The sequence below is a fragment of the Protomyctophum parallelum genome, assembly GCF_964188405.1.
Source record: "Protomyctophum parallelum genome assembly, chromosome: 12".
Lineage (NCBI taxonomy): Eukaryota > Metazoa > Chordata > Actinopteri > Myctophiformes > Myctophidae > Protomyctophum > Protomyctophum parallelum.
In genome coordinates, this window is record NC_139712.1 from 50,306,043 (window position 1) to 50,330,737 (window position 24,695).

A 24,695-nucleotide genomic window follows, 5' to 3' on the forward strand; every position below is an offset into this window, starting at 1 on the left:
ATTCACTGGACTCTGGCCTTGGAAGGACTACAGAGAGGAGTCGGTGCTGATATCGATCGCAAAGCCTGTGTATTGCATGGAACTGTTTAGAGGGCAATTGAGTGTCAGTGTCTGTGTGTCGTCTCAGTGGCGCCGTGTGTCTTTTTGGATTGCTAATTTCCCTAACCGCCTGGTGTCCGCTCCGCCCAGTAGTAGGCAGAGAGCAGGCTCCCTGCATCAGCCTGGGGAAGTGTTCTGTCTTCTGTGTGTGTATCTGCTTCTGCTGCTCACACACACACACACACACACACACACACACACACACACACACACACACACACACACACACACACACACACACACACACACACACACACACACACACACACGGCGTCAAACTGACTGCCTGCCAAATTAAATTACACTTTAGGTACATTTAGATGTTCACGCAAATGTTAAGACGTATATTATGACTATAGCAAAGTTATATTATGCCATTTCCTGTTCAGTTTTGTTTCAATGTTAACAAGACAATGCATATATACAAATTACAATATAATTTAACAACGCAAAAAGTTAACAGAGCTTGGTTTTGTGTCTTTGTCTTGTTCTGTATGCTCCCCCCCCCCCCCCCCCCCCACTCCCCCTTAAAACAAAAAACAAATGTGTTTAACCTGATGGACAGATGGAGTGACTGGCGCCTGACCCAATCGAATGACATATGGAATATGGTATTATGGAAATGTAGACAATGAATGAGGGGCCGGCCCAGCCAATGGGAGCTCGGGGGTGGAGCTGTGTTACGTAGAGCTTCGGGCCATAGCTATTTCTTCAACTAAAGAACCTCTATTCCAACTCTGAGGAGCCTGAGTCCGGAGTTCACAACCTTTCTTTACATTTAACTCTGTTCTAGGAATACTAAACTGATGAACCCGTGTCGCCTGCTGTCCGAAGGAACACAGGAGGACCGGCGGTGACAACCCCGATCCAGTGTTGCTCTCTACTGGGAATATATTTTTTCATTTTTGCGTGGAAAAGGCGTTCTGTTTCCCGTTCTCGAGAATGCCGGACGGCTTTTAGAGAAATGCGCACCAATTTGTAGACCCAAAGGAAGATTTTTTTTGGAGTGATATATATTTTTTGTTGCGTTTCTTCCAAGGGATTGTGAGTCCACTACCGTCGGCTCGGGAATGCATCCGTTTCTTTGATAGCTTCATGTAACGTTTTGTTTAATCGAGCTCTGGCCACCGGGATCTGCTACTGGATAAGAGGAGCCGAGCGTAATTTGCTGTAAATGGATCGCCATTCCAGTTTCATTTCCATTTGGCTTCAATTGGAACTCTGTGCCATGGCTGTTCTTCTTACTAAAGGTACGGGCACAACGTCGTATTGGCGAGCACAGATTTAAGTTTAGTGGGCTAATTGTTTGCGTCTTCGAATCCAGTTAAAATGGCATATTTGGAACGGGCTTGAACTTTCGAAACGTAAAGGGGCCATGTTGGCTATACCGGAGATGCGGAGAACAACTAGACGCAGTGCCAGTGTAATAAACGTTCCTGGTCAAGTTCAGTGTCATATCACAAAGCCATAAAGCACACTGAGCCCCAGTTATAGATCGGATGTAACACACCGTGAGCGGAGAGTAACGTTAGTTGTTTTCATTGTACGCTCCAGCGCGCATCCTTTTAACTTTTTTGTGGTCGTCCTTTGCCTACCGTTTGTGCTTTCTAGTCTAATGAAATATACCGGTAATAACATCGTACGGTGTCTTTGCTCTAATCACTCACAAACAAACGCTTCAAATGTAGGGCTGAGTTAAAACTTAATTTGGCCAGAAACAATTAAGAAGCTAACAATCAATTCGTCTTAATTTAAAACACTACAACTAGGCTATACTTAACTTAAACTCCAAACAATACTAACGTCTGGGCTGGCCTAGTAATCCATAGCCTATACTGTAGGCTAATAGCTTTGAAATAAAGCAAATACATGTATACTTGTATAATGTTTATTAGATTATATATATATATATATATATATATATATACTACCCTACATACACACTAATAAGTGGCCCCGTGGAAGAGTCTTAATGATAAGGTTGCTGGAGGCTTTTTAGATGAGCCCACGGGTCCACCCCGCCCCCCAAGCGGTCCTGACCACAAGTAAGCTTGCGTGCAAACTGAAAAAGGAGACTTCTGCGCTCTCTTCTGGAGCTCTCGCCCCCCTTTACGAGTTTCCATTTGGGTTGAAAGAAATTGACTTTGGCAAACAAACCACTAATTATAAGCTACACGGTTCCTGTTTTATAATACAGAAAAAAGTGCAATTTTGCACGAAAGGCGCTCAATTGCAGAATCTATGTTAGAATAACGTTGTTTGTTGAAGTCTCTCAGCTACCTGGTCTTTTACTAGGCTAGTCGCCTAGAATTCTGACGGTCGCTTCTGAAATGAAGGCCTATGCTGTTAATATTATAGTTTCAATACTAATGTGGACTTAAGAAAATAACATGCTGTAGTAGTCTACTGATAAAACCAAAAGTTAGAAATATTTATTGCTTCAACTTGCACTGCATGCCGATGCTATAACATTAAAAGCCTATATGTCTTAACTCAATTTGGTGACTTTCTTGTGTGTACTACTATTATGTGATACTTACAATTATATGCCTTGGGGGCTTTTAGATGCAATATTAACAGCCTGGCTTCTCTCCCGATGCCTTTCCAGGAGAGATACGGTGTTACTGTGATGCGCCGCACTGCGTAGCGACAGGATACATGTGCAAATCGGAGCTAAACCACTGCTTCACCAAGGTCCTGGACCCCCACAACGCCAACTCTCCACTTACACATGGGTGTTTAGACCCCGTAGCCAACGCTGCAGACATGTGCAGCGGCTCCACAGACTTCCTCGTCGCCGGGGTCACAACACTAGAGTGCTGTCACGACGACATGTGCAACTACAGAGGCCTGCACGACCTGGCACACACCAGAGACTCAACAGGTAAGAGAGACGTTAATTCACCCACAGACTCTGTTGAAACATTATAGGATTGGGATCCATTAGGATTTTGACGATTCTGGTTCCCCTTTAACAGTGCCTATACTGTATATTGAAGAATATGTACTATTATTATAATTTTGTATTATTTATTTTATTTTTGATAAAGACAAATTCAATCATACCATACGGTATTGCATACATATTATTGTAGTGGTTCTCAAAGTGGGTTACTTACTTGGGGGGGGGGGGGGGGGGGGGGGGGGATTCCGAAATGGATCCCGTAACATTTGTACACTCTCAGAGTTACAGTAGTCCTTGAAATGAAAAGGTTTGAGAACCACTGACAGTGTAATAAATGGGAGGCACACGCAGATTAGACACACCCAACAGACACTGCTCCCGTGCTTGCGGTTAGGTGTTTAGGTTTGGGTTTAGGTTAGTTTAGGTTTGATGTAGGTTGGGTTGGGTTGGGTTAGGGTTTGATGTAGGTTGTCTTGGGTTAGGGTTAGGGTTTGATGTAGGTTGTCTTGGGTTAGGGTTTGATGTAGGTTGTCTTGTCGGTCTAATGACACTCGGACCAATAATAGTGTCGGAACTAAAGCGGTAAAATAGTTCTAAATGTTGTGGAGACTTCCGTTTTCCTCAATGTTGGATCCGGTTCCCAATCCCAACCCTTGTTGAAACGCCAACAAGGCTTATAGTTTTTAGGATGTCTCAGTAAACCTTAAACATTTGCCTCTTTAGTGTGAGCTTTAAGGTTTTTCAGACACCGTTATAGTCTTTATAGACACGCACCCCTCCTCCTTTTTTTCTTATACTTTTAAGCACTTGGACATAGATCAGATATTTTATTTTACAGCATGTGCACCATGTAATTTCCCCACCGGGTTAGGAATGTGCCTTGTAGAATGAATATTCCTCGACAAGACTGCATGTTGTCTGCATAAATACAGGCTCGTTGAGTTATGAAAAGGTGCATAGACTAAGGAAGGGGAACTCTCCTGTGAGGATTTCTGTCCAGTGTGACCTATAGTTTATTAGCTGAAATTAATTTCTGGCTCTCAGCCGGGATAAGGTGACTCATTCTTTTCTGCCCTCTCTCTTTCGTTCTCTCTCTAGATCATAGTCGGTACCAGCCAGAGAGCAGCAACAGGAACCTGGTGACTCGGGTCCAGGAGCTAGCCTCGGCCAAGGAGGTATGGTTCCGCGCGGCGGTGATCGCCGTGCCCATTGCCGGTGGCCTCATCTTGGTGCTGCTCATCATGCTGGCCCTGCGCATGCTCCGCAGCGAGAACAAGCGGCTGCAGGACCAGAGGCAGCAGATGCTGTCTCGGCTCCATTACAGCTTCCACGGCCACCACGCCAAGAAGGGCCACGTAGCCAAGCTGGACCTGGAGTGCATGGTGCCCGTCACGGGCCACGAGAACTGCTGTCTGACCTGCGACAAGATGCGGCAGGCAGACCTGGGCAACGACAAGATCATGTCTCTAGTCCACTGGGGGATGTACAGTGGCCACGGCAAGCTGGAGTTCGTATGACTTCCTGCTGGGACTATGTGTGACTCTCCTCTCCACTCCCTGTTCTGGCCAGAAAAAAAAACACATCACTCATTTGGTCTCCCTTTCTTTCATTACTTAAATGGAAAAAAAGAGACATTTCCACATTTTTTTTCGTCCATTGTGCCAGCGGGCACATGTTGTTGTCTTTTTTTCAATGGCGGAAAAAAAGACTAGACTGACTCTCACACTGTGTGGTTATTGCTATAAAGGAGCACTTTACTTGAAAATGAAAGGCGAGCCAATGAGGAGCTGAGTTTCAACCTGAGAGGGCTGTGGAGAGACAGACGGACAGAAAGAGAGACAGTTCTGTTCGTTGCTCTTGAGGATCCTGGACATTAAACACTGACCGTTGAAGGATTCTAAATCTGTCTTATTTGCACATTTGTAAAGATACAGAAAGCAAAAGAGAAATGAACATCCAAGTTGTCTTTGCTTAATAGAAGAAGAATTTTACACTGACACCAGGGTACAAAAAGGACTTGTCCGAGGAGTTTTAAAAAAAAACTAGAAAAAATTAAGATTTCAGTGTTTTGACTGTAGAGTGTGCACACTCCTCTGTGTACGTTCCGTGATTCAAGCTTATTGTAAAGATTTTAAATATATATATATATTATATTTTTGTCTGAACTGACCAGTGTGTGTCTTGCTTTGGGTGAATGTCCAACATCTCTCTTTGTGATCAGACTATAAGCTTGATTGTGAGTGTGAATGAAACAAAACATCCATTAAAGGTGACTTTTTATTTAGTTCAGGGCTCACTCCTTTTCTGTTGCAATGAACCACAGGACTCTTGAGAAATGAGACCCGATGGTGTTTTCTCTCTCTCTCTCTCTCTCTCAAACACACACACAGAGAGAAGCGTTCGGCACGTAGCCAAACAGCTATTTTAGCCGTGTATGAAAATTCCCACATTCATGTCACGCAGCTAGAGGTGTGTTAGTGTGTGTGTGTGTGTGTGTGTGTGTGAGAGAGAGAGAGCGAGCTTCTAATGAGTAACAGAACCATGCTGCTTTGGTAGCGTGGAGTTTCAAGCCAGGCAGGAGTGTGGGATTGGCACACTTGTTTGTTTGTGTGTGTGTGTGCATGTGCGTGTGCGGCTGCAGAGCTGACAGTAAAGGCCTTGTTTTACAGTAATGCTGTACATCTGACTCAGTCATTCTTGAGCCCTCTCCAGAGGTCAGATTTTCAGCTTCAAACAACTCTCCCTCCTCCCCCTCTGGATTTATTCTGGAAGTAGTAGTGCTATTTATTTTATAGATACCCACTCTAATGCCAGTAAGCCCCACCCCCCCCCCCCCAGTCAGCCTCTCTGGATGTAATTCAGCAAGCACACTTCCCTCCTATATCCAGGAGTGTGTTGGTAAAGATGGTGAGCTGTGATGCCACATTTTACTACTCATATAACTTTAAAATGTAGATGTTAAAAGTGGGCCAGTTAGATGCATCTATTCCACTGATAATAATGTTTGTCTCCATTTACCCATCTAGACCTGAGGCTGATTCTACAAATGCCTTCTAAACAGTTTTCAGAAAAATCGGGCAGAAACCTTATCTCCATACTTTTTGTATTTTTTTTCGTAAATTCGTCCTCCTTGATCAAAAGTAGCAGATTCACACCGCATTTTGTGCGTGTAGATCTGCTACTTTTGAATTTGAATCATCCTAAAAAGACAGTTTGGACAGGAGGTTTCCACCCCACGATATTTATAAAATCTAAAATGGCAGATGCTTTCCCGAGTTACAAGTTACACAATGTTATGCCGTGAGACATGTCCAGGTGTACCATGGGATTTTGTGACAACCAGTCTGTATACAAAAAGTTATTCATTGTCTTTTAATTTACGTCTCTACAAATGTGAGCACTCATTCCACAACACGGTAAATTATATACACTACAAAATATTTTAAAAAATTGCCATTAGTAAACATTTACAGAGTGATAAGACTGATATGTGTTATAGATGCTATTTTCCATGGATATGAATACAGTTGTGCCATGAGATTTTGACTTGCCCAACATGAATGAATGAATGAATTTTATTTGTATAGCACCTTTCCAAACGTATAGTTACAAAGTGCTTTACAGACAGGTTATAAAAACAGTAATCATAAAAACAACAAAACATCAGGACAACAGATATAATAAAGCATGAAGAAAATAACAGGTCAATAAAACAATAAAAACAATATTAGGAAAAACACTTGGCATACAGATGTGTTTTTAAAAGCGTTTTAAAAGAAGGCACTGATTCTGCTAATCTAAGAGCCAAAGGCAACATTGCCAATCCACTGGTTTAGCATACATGCAGTCCTAATGTACCAATTTGTGATTTGGTAGTCTCTTTGTTTTTTAGGCTTTTTATGCACCTCCTTTTTTCCCTATTTTTCCCTAAAATAGCTGATCTACAAGCTCACACGCATCCCAATGCAGGGCATTTAGCAAAAAAAAAATGAACACAAAATGTAACACATTCCAATACTTTCTTCCACCATTTCATATGGTTTAAGTGTTAATGAGTTTACATTTGTTGTCTTGAGTGATGTCATGTCATATGTAGGTTATACCTTAAAATATGAAAACCAATAGCATGGCCTACACACTCAAGACACATATGTCAAAGCCACAAAGAGGAAAAATAATTACTACCAAATACTGGCGAAAGACTGCAGAAACAAAATAGTATTTTCTTCACTATGGGCTGCTGTACATAGTCAAATCCTCAGTGTAACTGTTCAGTGTCACTCCGAGAGTTAATTCAAGGACAAGTTTACCCTTCATGGCAACTGCATGGTTGGTCTGGTGTTTGAAGCAGAGACGACAACATTGCTGAGAGTTTGTCTCCCTACTATGCTGAAGTTGACCCTTGTTTCTTTCCATTAGGAGGACAGGAAAACACTATTAGCAGCTAACCACTTATGGCAGCTTGCATTAGCTAGGCTGAGCCCTCGCTCTGGGCCTCCCTCAGGACTATTACCCTTGTAATAATAACAAGGTCCTCTGCCTGGCCCTCCTAATGTGCCTGCTGTTTTCTTTAGGCCCGCTCTGCTCCATTGGCTCACCTGCTGATACCAAACACATGATGACAGTGGGGATAGGGCTGTGATGTACATTGTACGAAGGGAATGGAAGGACCGTTACCCACGGGGTAAATTATGTTTCAGCTTCTCCCAGCTGATGGCTGCTCAGATGTTTATGATGAGTGCTCAGGGGAGTGCATTTAGAAACGCACGCGCACACACACACACACACACACACACACACCCAGCACGTTGTCAGCTTTCTGATATTTTCTGCCATGTGACTGACTGAGCATAAATGCATTAAGCATTAGGGTCTTCAACAGGGGGTCCTCAGAGTGACAAATATTTGTGTGATAGGAACCTTTTTTCTTTCTTTAAAAAAATTGAACCACTTGAACCCTATAGCATGCCTCATCTCTCTGTCAGCTAAGGGATTATTGGCCTGAAAAACATTGAAGACCCCATAGACCCCATTATGGATAAAACATGGCAGCGACCTGAATGACCCCTTATGAGCTCCACTGTTCCCAGTAGTTATCCACACAAAGCAGGCCTCCTCTGGCCTGAGGAGGAGCCAGCAGTCACAGTGCGGTTCCACAACAGTAGCAACAGGATCATTAGCACTGGCCGTCTTTGTGAAGTACTAGACGTGGTGGCCAAGCAGCTTGTGGCATTGACAAGCACATTTAATGAGGGAGTCAGATTGGCCTCCACCAAAAGAGCCCCCGTTTCTTTTGAAGTGACTTCAAACTGCCCTCCTCTCGTTTGCCAGGCGAATCTCCCCACGTGGCCATGCAAGTCTGACTCTCTTCCGTGCCAATGTCCCCTCTGCCACCCTGACCGCCGTGCAGCATTCCAGAGCGGGCGCAAATGTGTCATATTCTTATAGGCAAGCAAGCATTTTTGCAATTTAAAAACTCACATGGCTAACAACTTTTAACCTTTTGGTTTATCATTGGGGTCCGCGACATGCGTTGCGTCCGCGTGTGGTTAGGGTTAGGTTAGTGTTTGGGTAGGGTGTCGGACTAATGACTGTCGGACTCATCATTATTATTATTATTATTAATCCATTTTCATAAAACATAAAAATGAAAAATTTACAAAAATAGTGAAAATAGCAAGCTGGTAGATTGACTATTTTAGCTATTCGTTGTACAATGTACTAGGCATAATAAGTGGTTAACACCTGTTATTTTAATCAGAGATGCACTGCTCCGTCCGTCCGTCCCCCACCTATCACCCCTCTGCTCAGACAACAAAGCTCCCACACATCTACAGCGGGTGCGAGGCCTTTTGCACAACTGTGGCCGAGGCCGTGTGAAACAATATATGAAGTGTAAACACACATGGGACCAGTTAACACCTGCACACAGCAATAGATGCACAACTCCTAGGGCATTAACAGGACGTTTTTATAACCTTTTTTTCCCTTGCTCCTCCTCTCCCCGGCCTGTTCACTGCTCTTGAAGGCCTGAACCCATGGGTGTATGCGTCCGTCTAGGCATGTAAACGTGAGCCTAAATAGTTGCAATTAATGTTTGGTCTATGATTTGCTAGGGTACGTATGATTCGTCCCAGTGTATATCATCAGCATGTGTATACAAATTAAGTGTGCTCTGAAGGCGCATTCAACATGGAGCCTCACTTGCTGGTCAACTCCCTTGAGTAAAGAGTAGTTATCAATGTAATATCAACAATCCTTGAAGGCTGTTTATGAACCCTTAGCCACAAACAAACAGACATTCCAAAAACAACAAACCCAATTCAATCATTTTAGAACACAAACACCAAGAGATGGCAATTTTTTGATACATTTCCATGTTACCAGACACATCTTTATTCTCTCTGCTGGTGATAGACATCCGTTGGAATAAGATGCAATCTAAATATTTAGCCAATTCATTTCCTTCCACTGGATTAAGAGATGGCTTCATAGTTCCCTGTCCTCATCTACCTTCTCCACCCCCATTTACCCATTCAAACATTTACCCCAGCACATTGTGTTAACGTTTAGATATAAATCTGCCCTAAAAGAAAAAATAATAATGTTGGGAATGTTTATCGGACCGGCCACAGGCCTCTTCAAGCTAAATGTCACTGTCTGTAAATAGCAAAAGTAGTTTTGTTATGTTCCAAAAAAAGGAACCTCGCAGTGAATTAGTGAATGTTAGCTGTTAGCACAAACAAAACAGTTCATACAGGATGGGAGTTTCTGGAAAAAAAGTCTTGTTTGTGATTGATGTTGCGTGTGTGTGCATGTGTGTGTGTGTGTGTGTGTGTGTGTGTGTGTGTGTGTGTGCATGTGCGTGTGTGTGTGTGTGTGTGTGTGTGTGTGTGTGTGTGGACTAGAGAGTAGATCTCATTGAAGCTTCGGGTATCATCTTACATACAAATGCGCACGTACACACTCTAGTCTCTGTTCACACACAAACGTGCATGTCCACTTGCATACACACATACAGGCATGTGCAGGTGAACACGCACGCACGCACGCACGCACACACACGCAGGCACACACACACACGCACACACACACACACACACACACACACACACACACACACACACACACACACACACACACACACACACACACACACACACACACACACACACACACACACACACACACACACACACACACACACAGTGATGAGCTGTCCCCAGCAGGTATTGGTCCCCTTTCTGTGCAGCGCTGTGGATGTGGATGACGTGGTGACACTCGTCAGCCTAGCTGTGGAGCCGAAGGCACTAACAGGCCCCTCTCTGTCAGTGGAGGGCCCGGGCCCCTAGAGACAGATGGCAGAACAATGTCTACCCTGCCCCAAGAGGCTTACGTTCTTTCCAACCACTCATCCACTCACACACGACATGAAGAGGATCATATACTGTAGGCCTACATCAGTGGTTCTCAAACCTTTTCACGTCAAGTACCCTCAAATCTATTTGGCCGCAGACCCCCCATCTGAAAAGGATTCTGTGCCCGGCCCTATACTCTGGAATGATGCAAATTGGAACGCTGCAAGAAACTTAAATGGAATAAATGCACCCAATGTGCTTTTTGGACCACAAAACAATTCAATTCAAATGAGCTTTATTGGCATGAGAAAACATACACAAATCAACCACCATCAACAACCGTACATCTCCACCTGACCTGTGACGCAGATGGCTCCGATTGGCTCTCTAGTTCCAAACTTCCTGGGCGACTGGCCAATCACAGCGGGTCAGTCAAGAAATTAGGAACTGTGGCGTGGCGCATATTATTATTATGCCTGGATGGAGAGGTCGTTTTGTGAGTGTGAAATAGCGCCCGTCTTCCTTTGCACGCATGTTAAGACCGCAGCGCTGTAAAACTGTAAAGTGGATGATGACAGCGAGCTAACATGTCACCTACCTACTACTACAGACGCATGGTTTGACTTTGACGCAACGGTCGAGTGTGTGTGCGTGCGTGTGCGTCCGTCGGTCCCCGACGTAACAAACTGCAAAACAAACAAACAAAAGGAGATTAGGAACTTGAGAAGAGGTCTGCTGTTGGGGGAGAACATAAATTCGACTGCCATCATTGCCATGTGTATGTGTAATACATCTGCATGCATTACACCTCAAGCACACACTTGTAGAGTGCATGTTATTCTTATGCCATGGACCAGTCACCAGAGCTATTCTTATATGCCACCCTTGCTTAAAGCCAAGGACGGACGGCTTCACCCATTTTCCACTGTTCTTCATATCAATGGTCCTCACTCCTCTCACAGTTCCTCACTAATTATGCTCATAAATGGTACCAGTTTTGTCTTCCTCAGTCAGAGGTGTGCTGTGGACTGGTAAGAAACCTCACAGTTCGAAACAACATGGATAGTAGCTGTATGTGTTCCGGATTTTAAACCGTGGAATTCAGAGGTGAGGAAATCTGCCAGTGGAGGAGTGGAAACGCGTGATCCATTGCATTTAGTCATGGAATATTATCAGTATAATGTGAAATCTGGGAATACATTTCTTACCAATACCAAGAATTGTTTTCACCAATGTGTTTGTAAAGGTGTCTACTAACATAATCCCACATTGGTTTCTATTCAACCACCCTAGGGGAAGTTTTGACAGCTGCTGAAAGTTGGGGTACCATACAACCATTATAAGGCAAAATGTTCTAAATTTGATTTAAGTAGCATACATGTGATGTGTCAAACTACGGGCATTTCATGATTCTGAATCCATTCCAAGCATTAGTTTTGCACAAAAAACACTCCTTGGGCTAAAAACGGCCACAGCCGTCATCACAAATGTGATGAGGTCAACACATTAAACTGGGCATATTTGGGCAAGTGGCTATGGCCAAACTAGGGGTTCTATGGCCAAACTAGGGATTCTGAACCCATTCCAAGCATTCGTTTTGCACGAAAAACTGCCAAGGCCACTTGCCCAAATGTGCCCTAATGTGCTGTGTTGGTAAGAAATGTATTCTCAGATTTTATTAATATCCTCTGAATAATTGTCTAGTCACATCGTTAATTTATTATTTTTTCTTATATATATATATTTTTGTCACTGTACATTTCCACATAATGTAAATACAGAAGACAGTCTTCAAGTTTTCTGTATTTATACCATGCTAACTTTTAGGAGGTACTTTACAGTATGTCAAATGGTGCTCTATCTAGAACCAAGATTAGATTAGATGTGCCTAAATTAAGCTGAAGGACCGGTCTAAAAAGAAAATTCACACCCGTGTGAACTGTGTGGTGCAACAATAATCATGGTTTTAACAATGAAGCATCATAATAATAATAATAATAATAATAATAAAACTTTATTTGTATAGCACCTTTCATGACATCAAATGCAGCTCAAAGTGCTTTACAGAACAATGGAGAATAAAAGAAAAGCAAGGCAACGACATTAAAAAACAAGCAGTAATGCAAAACAGTGAGGACATGAATAACAAAAAATATATAAGATCACTTAAAAGCAATGTTGTAGAAGTGGGCTTTAAAAATGTCTACAGAGGCTGCCTGACGAAGGTACAGTGGGAGCTTGTTCCATGCCGACGGCCCGTAGAAGCAAAAAGCTGCTTCCCCGTATTTTTTAGTTGCCATTTTTTTAGGCAAAGCGAGCAGGCCAGCAGTGGAAGACCTTAGCGGGCGGTTTGGGACATATTTAGGAAGGCAGTAGTATGTATGCTATGTCTTTGAAAGGAGGCAACTTGATTGAGTTGGGAATACTCCATACATGGGGCCTGAAAAGTGGGTTGTCTTGTCAAACAGGTTAGTTAAAAAGAGATATTTGTCAACACATTTATGACCATATAACTGGATGTCGTTGGCAACGAGCCACTAGTTCAATTGCTACTTTACTGGCAGTGTGCTTTAAGTTCAGAGTATAATAATGTGCAGATATTCAGTAGACACGACTAGGAAGAAGAAGTGTACTGTGTGGGACAAGGTTGCGTGCATGATAATAATGGATTCCTCTTGGCAGATGGCCAGGCTTCCACCTAGCAGGGGATGCACACCTTGAGTCGGTATATGAGGCATTGGGTCTCTGATGTGTCTTCATTGTGAGTAGTAGATCCCAGGGATTACTGGCCTGAAAGCAGAGAAGCCCCCGTCTCTCTTACACGTCCCCATTCGCAAAACCACCAACCACAATTTAGGAAGTTACAGGCTATAGTCTCTGAAACAACACCTAGTTCATGATGGCACAGACTAGATCAGGGGCGAGGTCATGCATCATTGTGGTGGTTGTGGAACGCATTATGTCAAATTTGAAGTCGGTGGGGCGAACAGTTCTCGAGTTACGTGGGATTACAGACATACAGAGACATGGCACATTTATTACACTAGATCGGTGCCCGTTGGAAACGATACAAGGAACGATGCAAGTTAGAAATGAATGCCCCACCCAGATATTATGTCTGTGTCCCTCTTATGCCCAAATATGGAGTCTATGCAGACGTCAGAATGTCAGAACAGGCCAGCTCAGAAGTGATGTCAGCTGTGTCCCCTTATATGCCCAAATTGCCCATATTATGGAGTTTTTGTTAGGCATGACAAAAAATGGTGGCAGTTCTGGACAACCGTGGGTCTAACAGACTCGACACCGGGCACGGCACTCCCTGTGGGGGTGTGGAACGTGTGTGTCAAATTTGACACAGGAGTTCTGTGGATTCCAGACATCGTACACACAGAGACTTGGTGAATTTATAGATAGATAGATGGATAGAGAGATAGATAGATAGATAGATAGATAGATAGATAGATAGATAGATAGATAGATAGAGCCTGTTCACTCCCCGCTGAACAGGCGTCCCAATCAACGACAGAAGACACCAACCCCCTGGGCGTCCCTCCTGCGAACATGCTCAAGTTCTATTCATGGGAGCTCCAAGCCAATTAAGAGGTTCCATGGAGGAATCAAACCCCTGTCCCTGTGGTGGTGGGCAGGAACCTAACCCCTGCACCACTTGACCGGAATGATCGCCCTAAAAGAAAACAGCATTTTGTGTTTTGTCCAGCCAAGAGTAAATCCTTTTAATCCATTAAAAAACGTTTTTCCCCCAAAAAATGTTCTACGTGCCTTTTGTAAGGGGTCGGTGAGGTGATGCTTTCCAAATGGTGGTAGATTTCCTTAGATTTAACTCTCTCAGCTGCAGTTCCAGAGTCTCCTATTTCTATACATTTTCTTTAGAGGTTGCAGGTTGGGGTGAACTAAACCAACCATGATTTGGACTTTGTCACAAATGTTGGATTGGGCTGCTGGTGCTAACTTGTTACTCTGCTGTGATTATTAGTATTCTGACACTGAGACTGGCAGTGTTGATTATTAGGAGGTTCATATACAGACTAAATACCGCCGACTCGCTGTATATCTTTGTGTATTTTAACTCTTCTCTCTTTTCCTGGTGTTTATTCTAGCTCTGTCAAGTGACGCCCTACAGCACGTTGAGGGGGAAAAATGCACTGGCGTGTATTTCTACGGAGGGACATGGTGCTTCAGACAGCCAAAGGGGTCCACGAGTGATAATAAAAGTAAGTGGAGCGATGAATCCCCCCCCCCCTTCCCAGTCATGACAAAATGAATTTATCTATTTGTTTATGTTTGAGTATGTGCTAACTGACATAGCTACCACATGGCGAGCATATAGCGTCTCGAGGTATGTGAAATATGACGTTGTGGAGCTGCTGTGTTCTGCGCGTGGAGCGCGCAGTGATTATTCGCTCTCCACGGAATGCTTTACGATGGCTCCTTGGGAACGGGCTGGAATTTGTTTTTCGGGGGAAATGTCTGTATAAACCGCGTGGAATCGAAGCAGAGAAGTAGGCATGGTGATGACTGAAACTCTAATGCAGCTGAATGTGTGAACAAAAGCCCCGGTGGTATGTTGTGTATCGCATGGTCTATCACATGGACATTGCAAAAAAGAAAAAAAACTTATTTCGAATATGAAATGTTTCATTGGATTTTGAACCCCCCGTTATGCCAAGGGACTGAATGTGTGTTTAGTTGATAAGGCCTAGAGTCCTTTATAAGACACCTCCACTACCACTTCTCTCTCGCAGGATAGACCCTCATCTGTTGGCTCATGACCGCATCCTTATTATTAGCCAGTGATCCAGCGCATTAGGTCCTTGACCTGTCCTTCCTAAATCCCCTGATCAATCCAAATCCTGCAGACCCTAAATTAAACCCTCTCCCCTTGGTTTAGAGACCATGGGGTCAGTGCCCTGCTCCACCCCATCCCCTCTTTATCTCCTCCGCACACACACGCACGCACACACACGCACGCACACACACACACACACACACACACACACACACACACGCACACGCACACGCACACTCTTAGGGCAGATAGGTCAGACCCTGTATCCATCCAGCCCATTTACCAGTCGAGTCCAGAGCTCTCTTGAGTTGATTGTAAACATGATTCAGTGCAGTCTGGGCCTCTTTCAGTTCTCAGTTCCAGACTATGGTCTGTTTGGAAACTTTAGAGCTCAGAGATAAACAGTTGTCCCTTCACTAAGTCACTTTGTCTGACTTATAGCGGCGCAGCAGTTAATCGAGGAAATCGATTTAATCGATTGCAAAAAAACAAACATGTTGATCGTTAATTTAATAAAATAATTGATTAATAGTCTATCCCTATTTTGGACATGTAATTCTAGGTAAAAAGATGAACAGAAAAAATAGCAGGTGTTCAAGCTCACAATGATATAATACAATTGAGCGACAAAGTATAAAATAAAAGGTTAATCGTGTGTGTGTGTGTGTGTGTGTGTGTGGGTGTGTGTATGTGTGTGTGTGTACACAGTATACAGTATATTACATAAAAAGCATGCTTCTCGGTTATTTGATTAATCCAAAAAGTAATGGATAATTGTAGCCCCACTTAGTAATATGCCGCTATCAGACAGGCTTGACTTTATGCATGGCCAGTCATCCATAACGTATCTGAATGATTCCATATTGTTTGCTTTAGCCAACAATATGGTCTATTTCTATTTCAGTAAATATAAAATGTGAAAACAGAAAGACAAACATGCAGACTAGATGCTTGCCTCCTACAAAGACATGCTGTAAAAATGACGTCCAGTTGGGAAAACCTTTAGAGAGGAGCGCTTTTTTTTTATTCAGAGGTACCGTGTTCTTTTCAGACCAGGTCGGGTATGACAAGTGGTTGTAGTGATAAGCAATCTAATTTAAAAATGTTTAAGCTGCTAGTAGGTGATAACTCTTTTGAGCCTAGTAGTCAGCCTAAAGGAAGTCTTTGACGTGGCATAGGTTTACAAATGTATCCGTCAAATCATCACCCTGGATAACTAAACGGACAACCTACAGCAGTGTGTCGGTAGTAAAACGACCAAATACCTGACCGCCCTCTTTGTCTTTTGCTGGACCTGAACTGAGGCAACACAACATTACTGAAAAGCGCGGGGAAAGTTGACTTCCATGCATAAATATGTTGAGACGTGGGCCAGTCCCAGAGGAGGGAACAGCCTCGGTGCAGGCCAGGCAAAACAAACAGGGGGCTTCCTCTGCCTGTACCCCGGCAGCCCTTTACTGTGGCCCCCGTGCCCCGAGGACTAGGAGGCCCCCTGTAGCTAGCTTAGCCTACGAAACCCTAAACTCCATTAGTCTGGAGTACGTGTGTGTGGTGGGTGGGTGAGCGGCACTGAGTGCATATGAGGGAGTTGGGAAAGGCATTAAAAAGACAGATGCTTGTACAGTTCACTATATCAAATTCCTGTATGCGAAAAAACAACAACAGAGGGAAAGATAGTTGTGTTCCTCAGAAACGTTATTGGACACTTAACCCATGAACTCATTGACTGTCATTGACCCATATAGGCTACGTCACTACAGACTGCCAGGACACCCGGAACCCCCCCCCCCCCCCCCCAAATTATGCATTTGGCAGTGCAAATTTGAATTAAAAATGTGCGCTTTATTTACATATTTTTCATTTCACTACACCTTCAGTGGGTTAAGGACAATGAATGTGGAGATGAAACATGACAGTCAGACAGTCGGACTCAGACTATCTTTAAAGATATACTGTACATGAGGACAGGAGGGACCTATATGAATAAAGACATCATATATGAGAGAGAAAGCAAATTATTTTACTTTATGTATTCTGTCAGTCGTTGGGCCAAGCTACTATACGGCCAATAAAGGCAATAATGCTTATTTGATGGCTAAACAATAATAAAACCAGCTAAGGAGATGGAGAGAGAGGAAATATGGAAAGAGTGAGAACTAGCCTGTGGAGTAGTACACTCTGACAAGTTCTTATTAGGTCCTCTGCTACTTACTGTACGTTATTGTTTTCTCATGTATTGTTACTATTAAGGTTCGGCGATATGCCACATTTTTCCTATCACGCGACAAGTTGAGAGCTTGTAGATCTGCCTGCTTTTGTGGCGCCGGTGTCAAAGTGCAAGTTCACGTTGTCAATGTCAATAACAAAATAAGCTGGCGGAGATGAAGTGGAGTTAAATAGGACAAGCTAAGGTGGTGGTGTTGTTTTATTATTATTTATTATTTCTTTCCCCCGACTTCACGGGTCGTGCATTGAAGCATGTCAGTTTTGACGAGACAGCAGTATGCATTCTGGTGTGACTGGTTATTAAACTGGGTCCGGAGTGACGGAAGTAATCAACACAACAACTAAAGGGCCTTGCAAACGGGGAGCGATGAAACGCGCCTATAGTTCATTTTCAGTGAGACAGGCGTTTCTGCTCCGAGAAGTCCTGGATTCAGTTTCGCTTTTTTTTCTGCGTTCCTCGCTTCACGTTTGCAAGGCCCTAAATGGTAAATGGTGCATTTATATAGCGCCTTTATCCAAGGCGCTTTACAGAGATTGTGCATTACATTCACCCATTCACACACCCATTCATACACCGATGGCAGCGGAAACCATGCAAGGCACCAACTAGCACATCGGGAGCAATTAGGGGTTCAGTGTCTTGCTCAAGGACACTTCGACAGTAACTCTGGGGGAGCCCGGGTTCGAACTGGCAACCTTGCGGTTACCATCCAGGCACTCTACCCCTGAGCCACCGCCGCCCCTTAATGCTGCTGCACTTCGAGTATATAATAGAGACGTCACCGAGAGGAAACACATAGATGGATGGATACTTTATTTGTCCTTTCAGAAATTTGTTTTGTGCACAGCAGTCATCAGGATACAGAAAACATATACAAACAAACAAACAGATCACACAGACAGTACATTGACAATAAAGAAATAATGCCAACAGAACGCCACCAGTCATAGTTAAGAGTCACATCACACTTTATGCACGGAACTGAGATGGGCCTGCTTGTTCATAAGTCCTATGCTTATAGGAACAAACCATCTTGAGGCCCTATAGCCTGCAGAGAAGGTACCATGTACCGTCGCCCTGATGGTAAAAGATGGTATTGGCTGTGTAATGGGTGTGGGAGGGGGGTTCCACCGTCGGCTGTTATGAGTTTGCTGGCCCAAATTGATTCGCATTTTGCTCACACTTTATTTCACTGTACACAGGTTAATTGGGCTACATTTGAAGAGTTGTATTTTCGATAAGGTTGAGTATAATTTTTCAAAATAAAATATTTAAAAAAATCGCCTAATAAAAATATTCCCATGGAGCACTTTATTAATCACATACTATTTACCCTGGGTGTGCGTATGTATGTCTGTGATGTGCAGGCATCTGCTACTAGATGTGAAGGAACCACTAGTTTTATACAGCAGGTGTGGCAGATTATTAAGTACGCTAACCACCCCAGCCACAATCTGTTCACTGGGCTACAGTCAGACGGCCAATATTGCAGTATGAAATGTGGCACAAGACTAAGGGCCACTTTCCATAGCCAGGCCATCAGGCTGTCTGTTCATATTTGCCAATATCTACTTATAGTCTTATACTGCACTTTTGTCCGTAATATGTTCTTTAATATTTCCCCATGTGAGGTTGATGTAACTGTGTTACAGTACTTCTGGTGATTGTACACACAGGGTTTGATGAGGTCAGATCAACGATAGTTGCTGGCCGGCTCCGCAGGGCTAGGTGATGATCCAGTCTTCTCCATGTATGGTTATCCCGGGTTAGATGAGGTCAGTGCTGTGATCTTCATATATGGAGATGGCCATATATGGAGGCGTTACGGGTCTCACGAGGTCAGATCCATATATGGAGATCTAAGGATCTCCATGATGTCACAAGACATGATGGATTGATTTCATAGTAAATGCGACCTTTGGTTGCAAACAAAGTGCTTGATTTAAATCTCTGTTGTAACTAAATTGAATTGGACAACTAGTGCTGCACGGTTAACTAGTGCTGCACGGTTCTTGCTCCAATGAGATTGCATAGGCGTCTACAGTAGGTGCACTACCGCCCATTTCCACCAGGCCAACATTTTGCTCACACGAAATTGGTCACACTTTTTATTTATTTATTTTTTATATTTTTTATCCCACAATTTTTGTAACCCATTTTTCACCCCTGTGTCAATCATCTAATGTGATCCTGGGCTCTACACACCCTCCACCAACCTAGTCCCCATATATGGGGACATGGGGAGAGCAACGGACTTGAACTCATGCTTCCTTCATGCCTGAGTGTCCAAGTTGCTCCTTTACACCTGACAGGGGGGAGTTTCCCTGGTTGGACGTAGCGCGTGGAAGGAACACGTTATTCCAACCAGTTCCTTTCCCCTCCATCAGGCGCCCCGGCTGGCCAGGGGGAGGCAGTTTAGTGACCAGGATTACTGCATGTTTTTGTGAGGGGACACGGGGAGAACATGTGAGGGTACCTACCCTAGGGGACACGGGGAGAACATGTGAGGGTACCTACCCTAGGGGACACGGGGAGAACATGTGAGGGCACCTATCCTAGGGGACACGGGGAGAACATGTGAGGGTACCTACCCTAGGGGACACGGGGAGAACATGTGAGGGTACCTACCCTAGGGGACACGGGGAGAACATGTGAGGGTACCTACCCTAGGGGACACGGGGAGAACATGTGAGGGTACCTACCCTAGGGGACACGGGGAGAACATGCAAACTCCACACAGAAAGGCCCTCACACTTTTTACTACCGAACTATGTTACAGGTTTGGTTCAAAACTCATGCAAATTTACTCGTGTAGTCATGTGATCAAAATCACATTCCGACTGGCTTTTCAAAGTTTCTGGGAGGGTCCAGTTTGGAAAAATGCCACAAATTATACACGCATAGCGTCCACTGTTAACTATTACTCTTTCACTGAGCAGGCCACCGGGCCTGGCGTAGACCTGTACCCCATTCTATAGTTTTACAATGCAACTGCAGTCGTAAGAAGCTTAACCACAATGATTCCATCCCCTCTCCTCTATACATGGTGTTAAGTTTTGAGTATTCTGTTTGAAATAGGAAGGTTCTTTCCCCCTCCCCCCCCTCCCCCCATCTTCTCGCTCTGCCTTGCTCAGCTCTGCTATTCATCATCGGGGGTTTAGGCTGTGGGGGTGGTGAGGGGTGGCTGTTTACTGCCTGGGTCAAGGTCTCAGCCATATGTTTACGGGCTCTCTCTGAAGAGTCATTGTTGTTAAAGTGCGCTCCTTGCATGCAAACGACTGCACTGGAGATCATATCTAACAGACGAATCGACAAGGAGTTCAGGGTACAGGCAGAATATTAAACTTGTTTCAGCTTCATACCGTAGTTATTATCGCTCTCTCTCCCACGGCCATTTGCCTCGACCTACACCACACCCCTTTCATTCATTCTTTTCCACAATAACGTCAATGTCACTCGATTAGCCATTCGATTCGTCCCCCGGATGCTGTGAATGAATCGCGGCGTTATATTTCTGTGATCAGATCTTTTAATTGCATGACCTCGGCGCTTGGGGCTGGGAACTCTGTCTTTCATTTGTGCTCAGTTTTTCGGCGTGGGAGGTTATGGGACCCTCTAACCTTTTTAACATTAACGTCCTCTCTCTCTTTTTCCCCTCTCTCAAAAGATCTTTGTGATAATTTGCCTCTTCCCCCTAGTTCGTTTGATTCCCCTGTGGGATGTACAGGAAAATGCTTTTTACTGCGGCTCTCCACTTCTCCCAGTACCGTCTTGTGTGGCTGAGGCAACAGTGGCGTCCCTCATCTGTGCAGCATTAAGAGTGAGAAGCACATTAAGCTTGTCTCCCCAACATTGGGCAGACCACTGAAGTCTGGATGCAGAGAGTGATGCGGAGGGGGCGGGGGGGGGGCTACAGGGTAGTATAAGATGGGGAGAGGGCTGTGGGCAAGGGGACGGGGGTGTGGGTAGGAGGCAGGGTTTAGTGTGGCAGTCTGGGACAGACAGACATAATTCAGACCAGAGGTGGAACCTGAGAGCCCCACAGTCTGACAGGAAGCGCTGGCTTAACTCCTGGTCCATTTAGAAGCTGACAAGAGGCTCTGGCCTGAGCGGGAATGGATTGGCTCCGAGAAAGCCAGGTTAGCCTGGTTTAGATGGGCCAGCACAGCATCTAATGTGCCTGTGGAATGTAAAAGAAAATACAAAAAACATCAAACAAAGAGACAAATCAATAAAAACATCTACCGACAGAGTAAGATAAGTTCACTTATTTAGATGCATGCTTTTGATTTGTACAGCGAATGTGGTGGAATGTGATGCAGATTAGCCCAATCTCACTTAAACTATAGGATGCACATCTGGAAAAGCTTTGATTTAAAATGATAAAGCGTAAACTGTCAACACGAGTAACTGAGGATAAATATAATAATGAGCTGCTCAATGACTTACAGCGTATCAAGCATTTGTTTGGGCTGGGCTATATACCCCTCCTCTTTTCCATAACGCATAATATTATACTAACAGCATGCCTTCACATCTAAAACAAACGACACCCTCCTCTTGGCTCGTGCCACTCATTTACATGGCTCTCAATTTAATGTTAACCCTCCTCGTTGCAGTGAGTGATTGACACCGTGGCTATGTCGCTGTTAATAAGTCCATAAACATTCTCTTTCGCTGGCTTACTAACTAACAGTCTGGTGCCGCGCGGCCGGAGTGCCAGTCTGGCACTGTGGAAAACATGCCCCCATAAGCCCGTTTTAACGGCCTCATGCTTTTAATATTGCATGCTGGGAACACACACACAAGAGGATCAACTACTGTTAAGATACAAATAAAAATACCATATTAAACCTAAAGAAAAGCGGCGATAAAAAGCGCACCGGAGTGCATCACGCATTCAGAGGCGAGAGGGGTGCATAAAATCTGAGTTAATCTGGCATTTTCTAAATGGCAAGAAATGCACGTGCGTGCACTGTGTGGTGCTTGCGTGTGTACAGTATGTATGTGTGCATGCGCCTGTGTGTACACTACAGTACAGTACTATGTGTAAATGACGTGTACTGAACTGTGACATTTTGTGCTAAGTATATGCTAATAGGTTTAGCTATTTAAAAATAGCAGATCTACAAGCTCATATCGCGCCACCGAGTGGCGCGATATGAGCTTGTAGGTCTGCTATTTTGAAAAATCGACAAGAACGACTGACATTATTAGAATCTGATCTCAGGTCAGAATGGGTTCATCAGACCAGTGTGTGTCCGGCGGAAACCTCGTATGAATCTGATCTCAGGTCAGAATGGGTTAAAATCCAGCCACGGTATAATGATGCACGGGAACACACAGGTGGACCGAATTAGCACTAGACTGGCATAATTATTGATTACATGGGGGATTTCCCCTGAAATGAGTAGAAAACAGCATATGAATATGAATATGAATAAAAAATAAAACACAACCTGTTATATTCACGAATCAAATTCGCTCCATATCAGCTCGCGGGGCGCCCCTTGGTAAAACAGGCCAGAGGTTGGTCTGTCCTGGAGAATTCTGAGTCTCTGTACTTTTTTCAGACGCTATATAGAAATCTCTCTGTCACTCCGTGACCTCGCATGAGCACAGCCCTGGAGCACACTCTTAAAAGTAAGGGTGCTTTACTGCTTACTTAAAAGGTGTGTAATATCTCAACAGTTTGTATTGGGGGGTGGGGAAGGGGGGCAGGGCGGGGGTCAAAGCTTTTCCGGGGGTCCCCAGCCAAAAACACCTGTCTTAGAGCAGGGATTCTCAGCAGGGTGCCGTGATGCAGGTCCAGGGGTGCCACAGAATACTCATTATATAGAATGTATCAATCACTTGAGTTTAACCACTTTTTTTCAGACCAAGGACCCCTTAGCTGAGAGAGAGAGATGAAGCAGGAACACCCCCCCCCCCCCCCACTACGTATTGTATGAATATGTTGCAGATTAAACTTTATAGATTTAATGGAGAGCGTCATACGTGTTTGACAGCACTATTATTGTGTAGTCAACTTAAACTTAACACCTAAATACTTAGAAAGCTTGTACTTGGTCTTCCCAACCCCCCCCCCCCCCCCCCCCACACCAAACCTCTTTGCCGAAATCTACAAGCTCACATCGCATAGCAAGGCGTTGTGAGCTTGTAGATCTCAAAGTAGAGATGCTAGGGTTCAAGTGGATTATATAACAAATGTATTTGGTGTACCCCCTGTAGAAACTCTGAGGACCCCTAAGGGTCCCGACTCCCGGCCCCCTGTTGAAGACCCCTCACTCAGACCATGCAGTACTCAGTAAAAAGGGACCTGAGTTGCTCTGTACTTGGCAGTGTTGGGCAAGTTACTTTGAAAGCGTAGCTTGTAAAGCTACAAGTAGCTCACCATGGCAGTAGCTTGATCAAGCTACATAGCTACCCCTGGAGAGATGTAGCTTGTAAAGCTACAGCTACATGGAAAAAGTAGCTCAAAGTAGCTCAGCTACTTTTTATTTTTCAGCGTTAAATTGAGAATGTACATGCGGGAGACCCCTCCTCCCCTCTGGGAGACCCCTCCCCTCTGGGAGACCCCTCCTCCCCTCTGGGAGACCCCTCCCACCCTGCTCCCCTCGGGGAGACCCCTCCTCCCCCTGCTCCCCTCTGGGATTCCCCTCCCACCCTGCTCCCCTCTGGGAGACCCCTCCTCCCCCTGCTCCCCTCTGGGAGACCCCCCCACCCTGCTCCCCTCTGGGAGACCCCTCCTCATCCTGCTCCCCTCTGGGAGACCCCCCCACCCTGCTCCCCTCTGGGAGACCCCTCCTCACCCTGCTCCCCTCTGGGAGACCCCCCCACCCTGCTCCCCTCTGGGAGACCCCTCCTCACCCTACTCCCCTCTGGGAGACCCCCCCACCCTGCTCCCCTCTGGGAGACCCCTCCTCACCCTGCTCCCCTCTGGGAGACCCACCCACCCTGCTCCCCTCTGGGAGACCCCTCCTCCCCCTGCTCCCCTCTGGGAGACCCCCCCACCCTGCTCCCCTCTGGGAGACCCCTCATCCCCCTGCTCCCCTCTGGGAGACCCCTCTCCCACCCTGTGATACCAGGGCCAATCAGAGGCCAATTAGAGGCAGCTGTCAAGTGCTGATATGCCCTCAAAGCAATCAGAAAAAGGAACAGTCCTTGATTTTTCAAAGGGGGTTCTAGTACAAGAATTAACACAGCAACCAATGGTCAAAATTAATATATTTCTTTCATGTTATTGCCCAAAATTGTAGCTTGTAACTTGAGTAGCTAAAAGCTACAAAAAATGACCCA

General features: G+C 44.7%; 1 protein-coding gene across 1 annotated transcript; it reads left to right on the forward strand.

Moving 5' to 3' along the window:
* The first annotated feature begins 830 nt into the window (after nt 1-830).
* On the forward strand, nt 831-5,288 carry bambia (BMP and activin membrane-bound inhibitor homolog a). The gene is made up of 3 exons (XM_083778684.1): nt 831-1,349; nt 2,708-2,983; nt 4,103-5,288. Exons 1-3 carry the CDS (start codon nt 1,274-1,276, stop codon nt 4,519-4,521), a joined length of 771 nt encoding a protein of 256 aa, XP_083634810.1. The 5' UTR covers nt 831-1,273; the 3' UTR covers nt 4,522-5,288.
* Nucleotides 5,289-24,695: the final 19,407 nt, after the last annotated feature.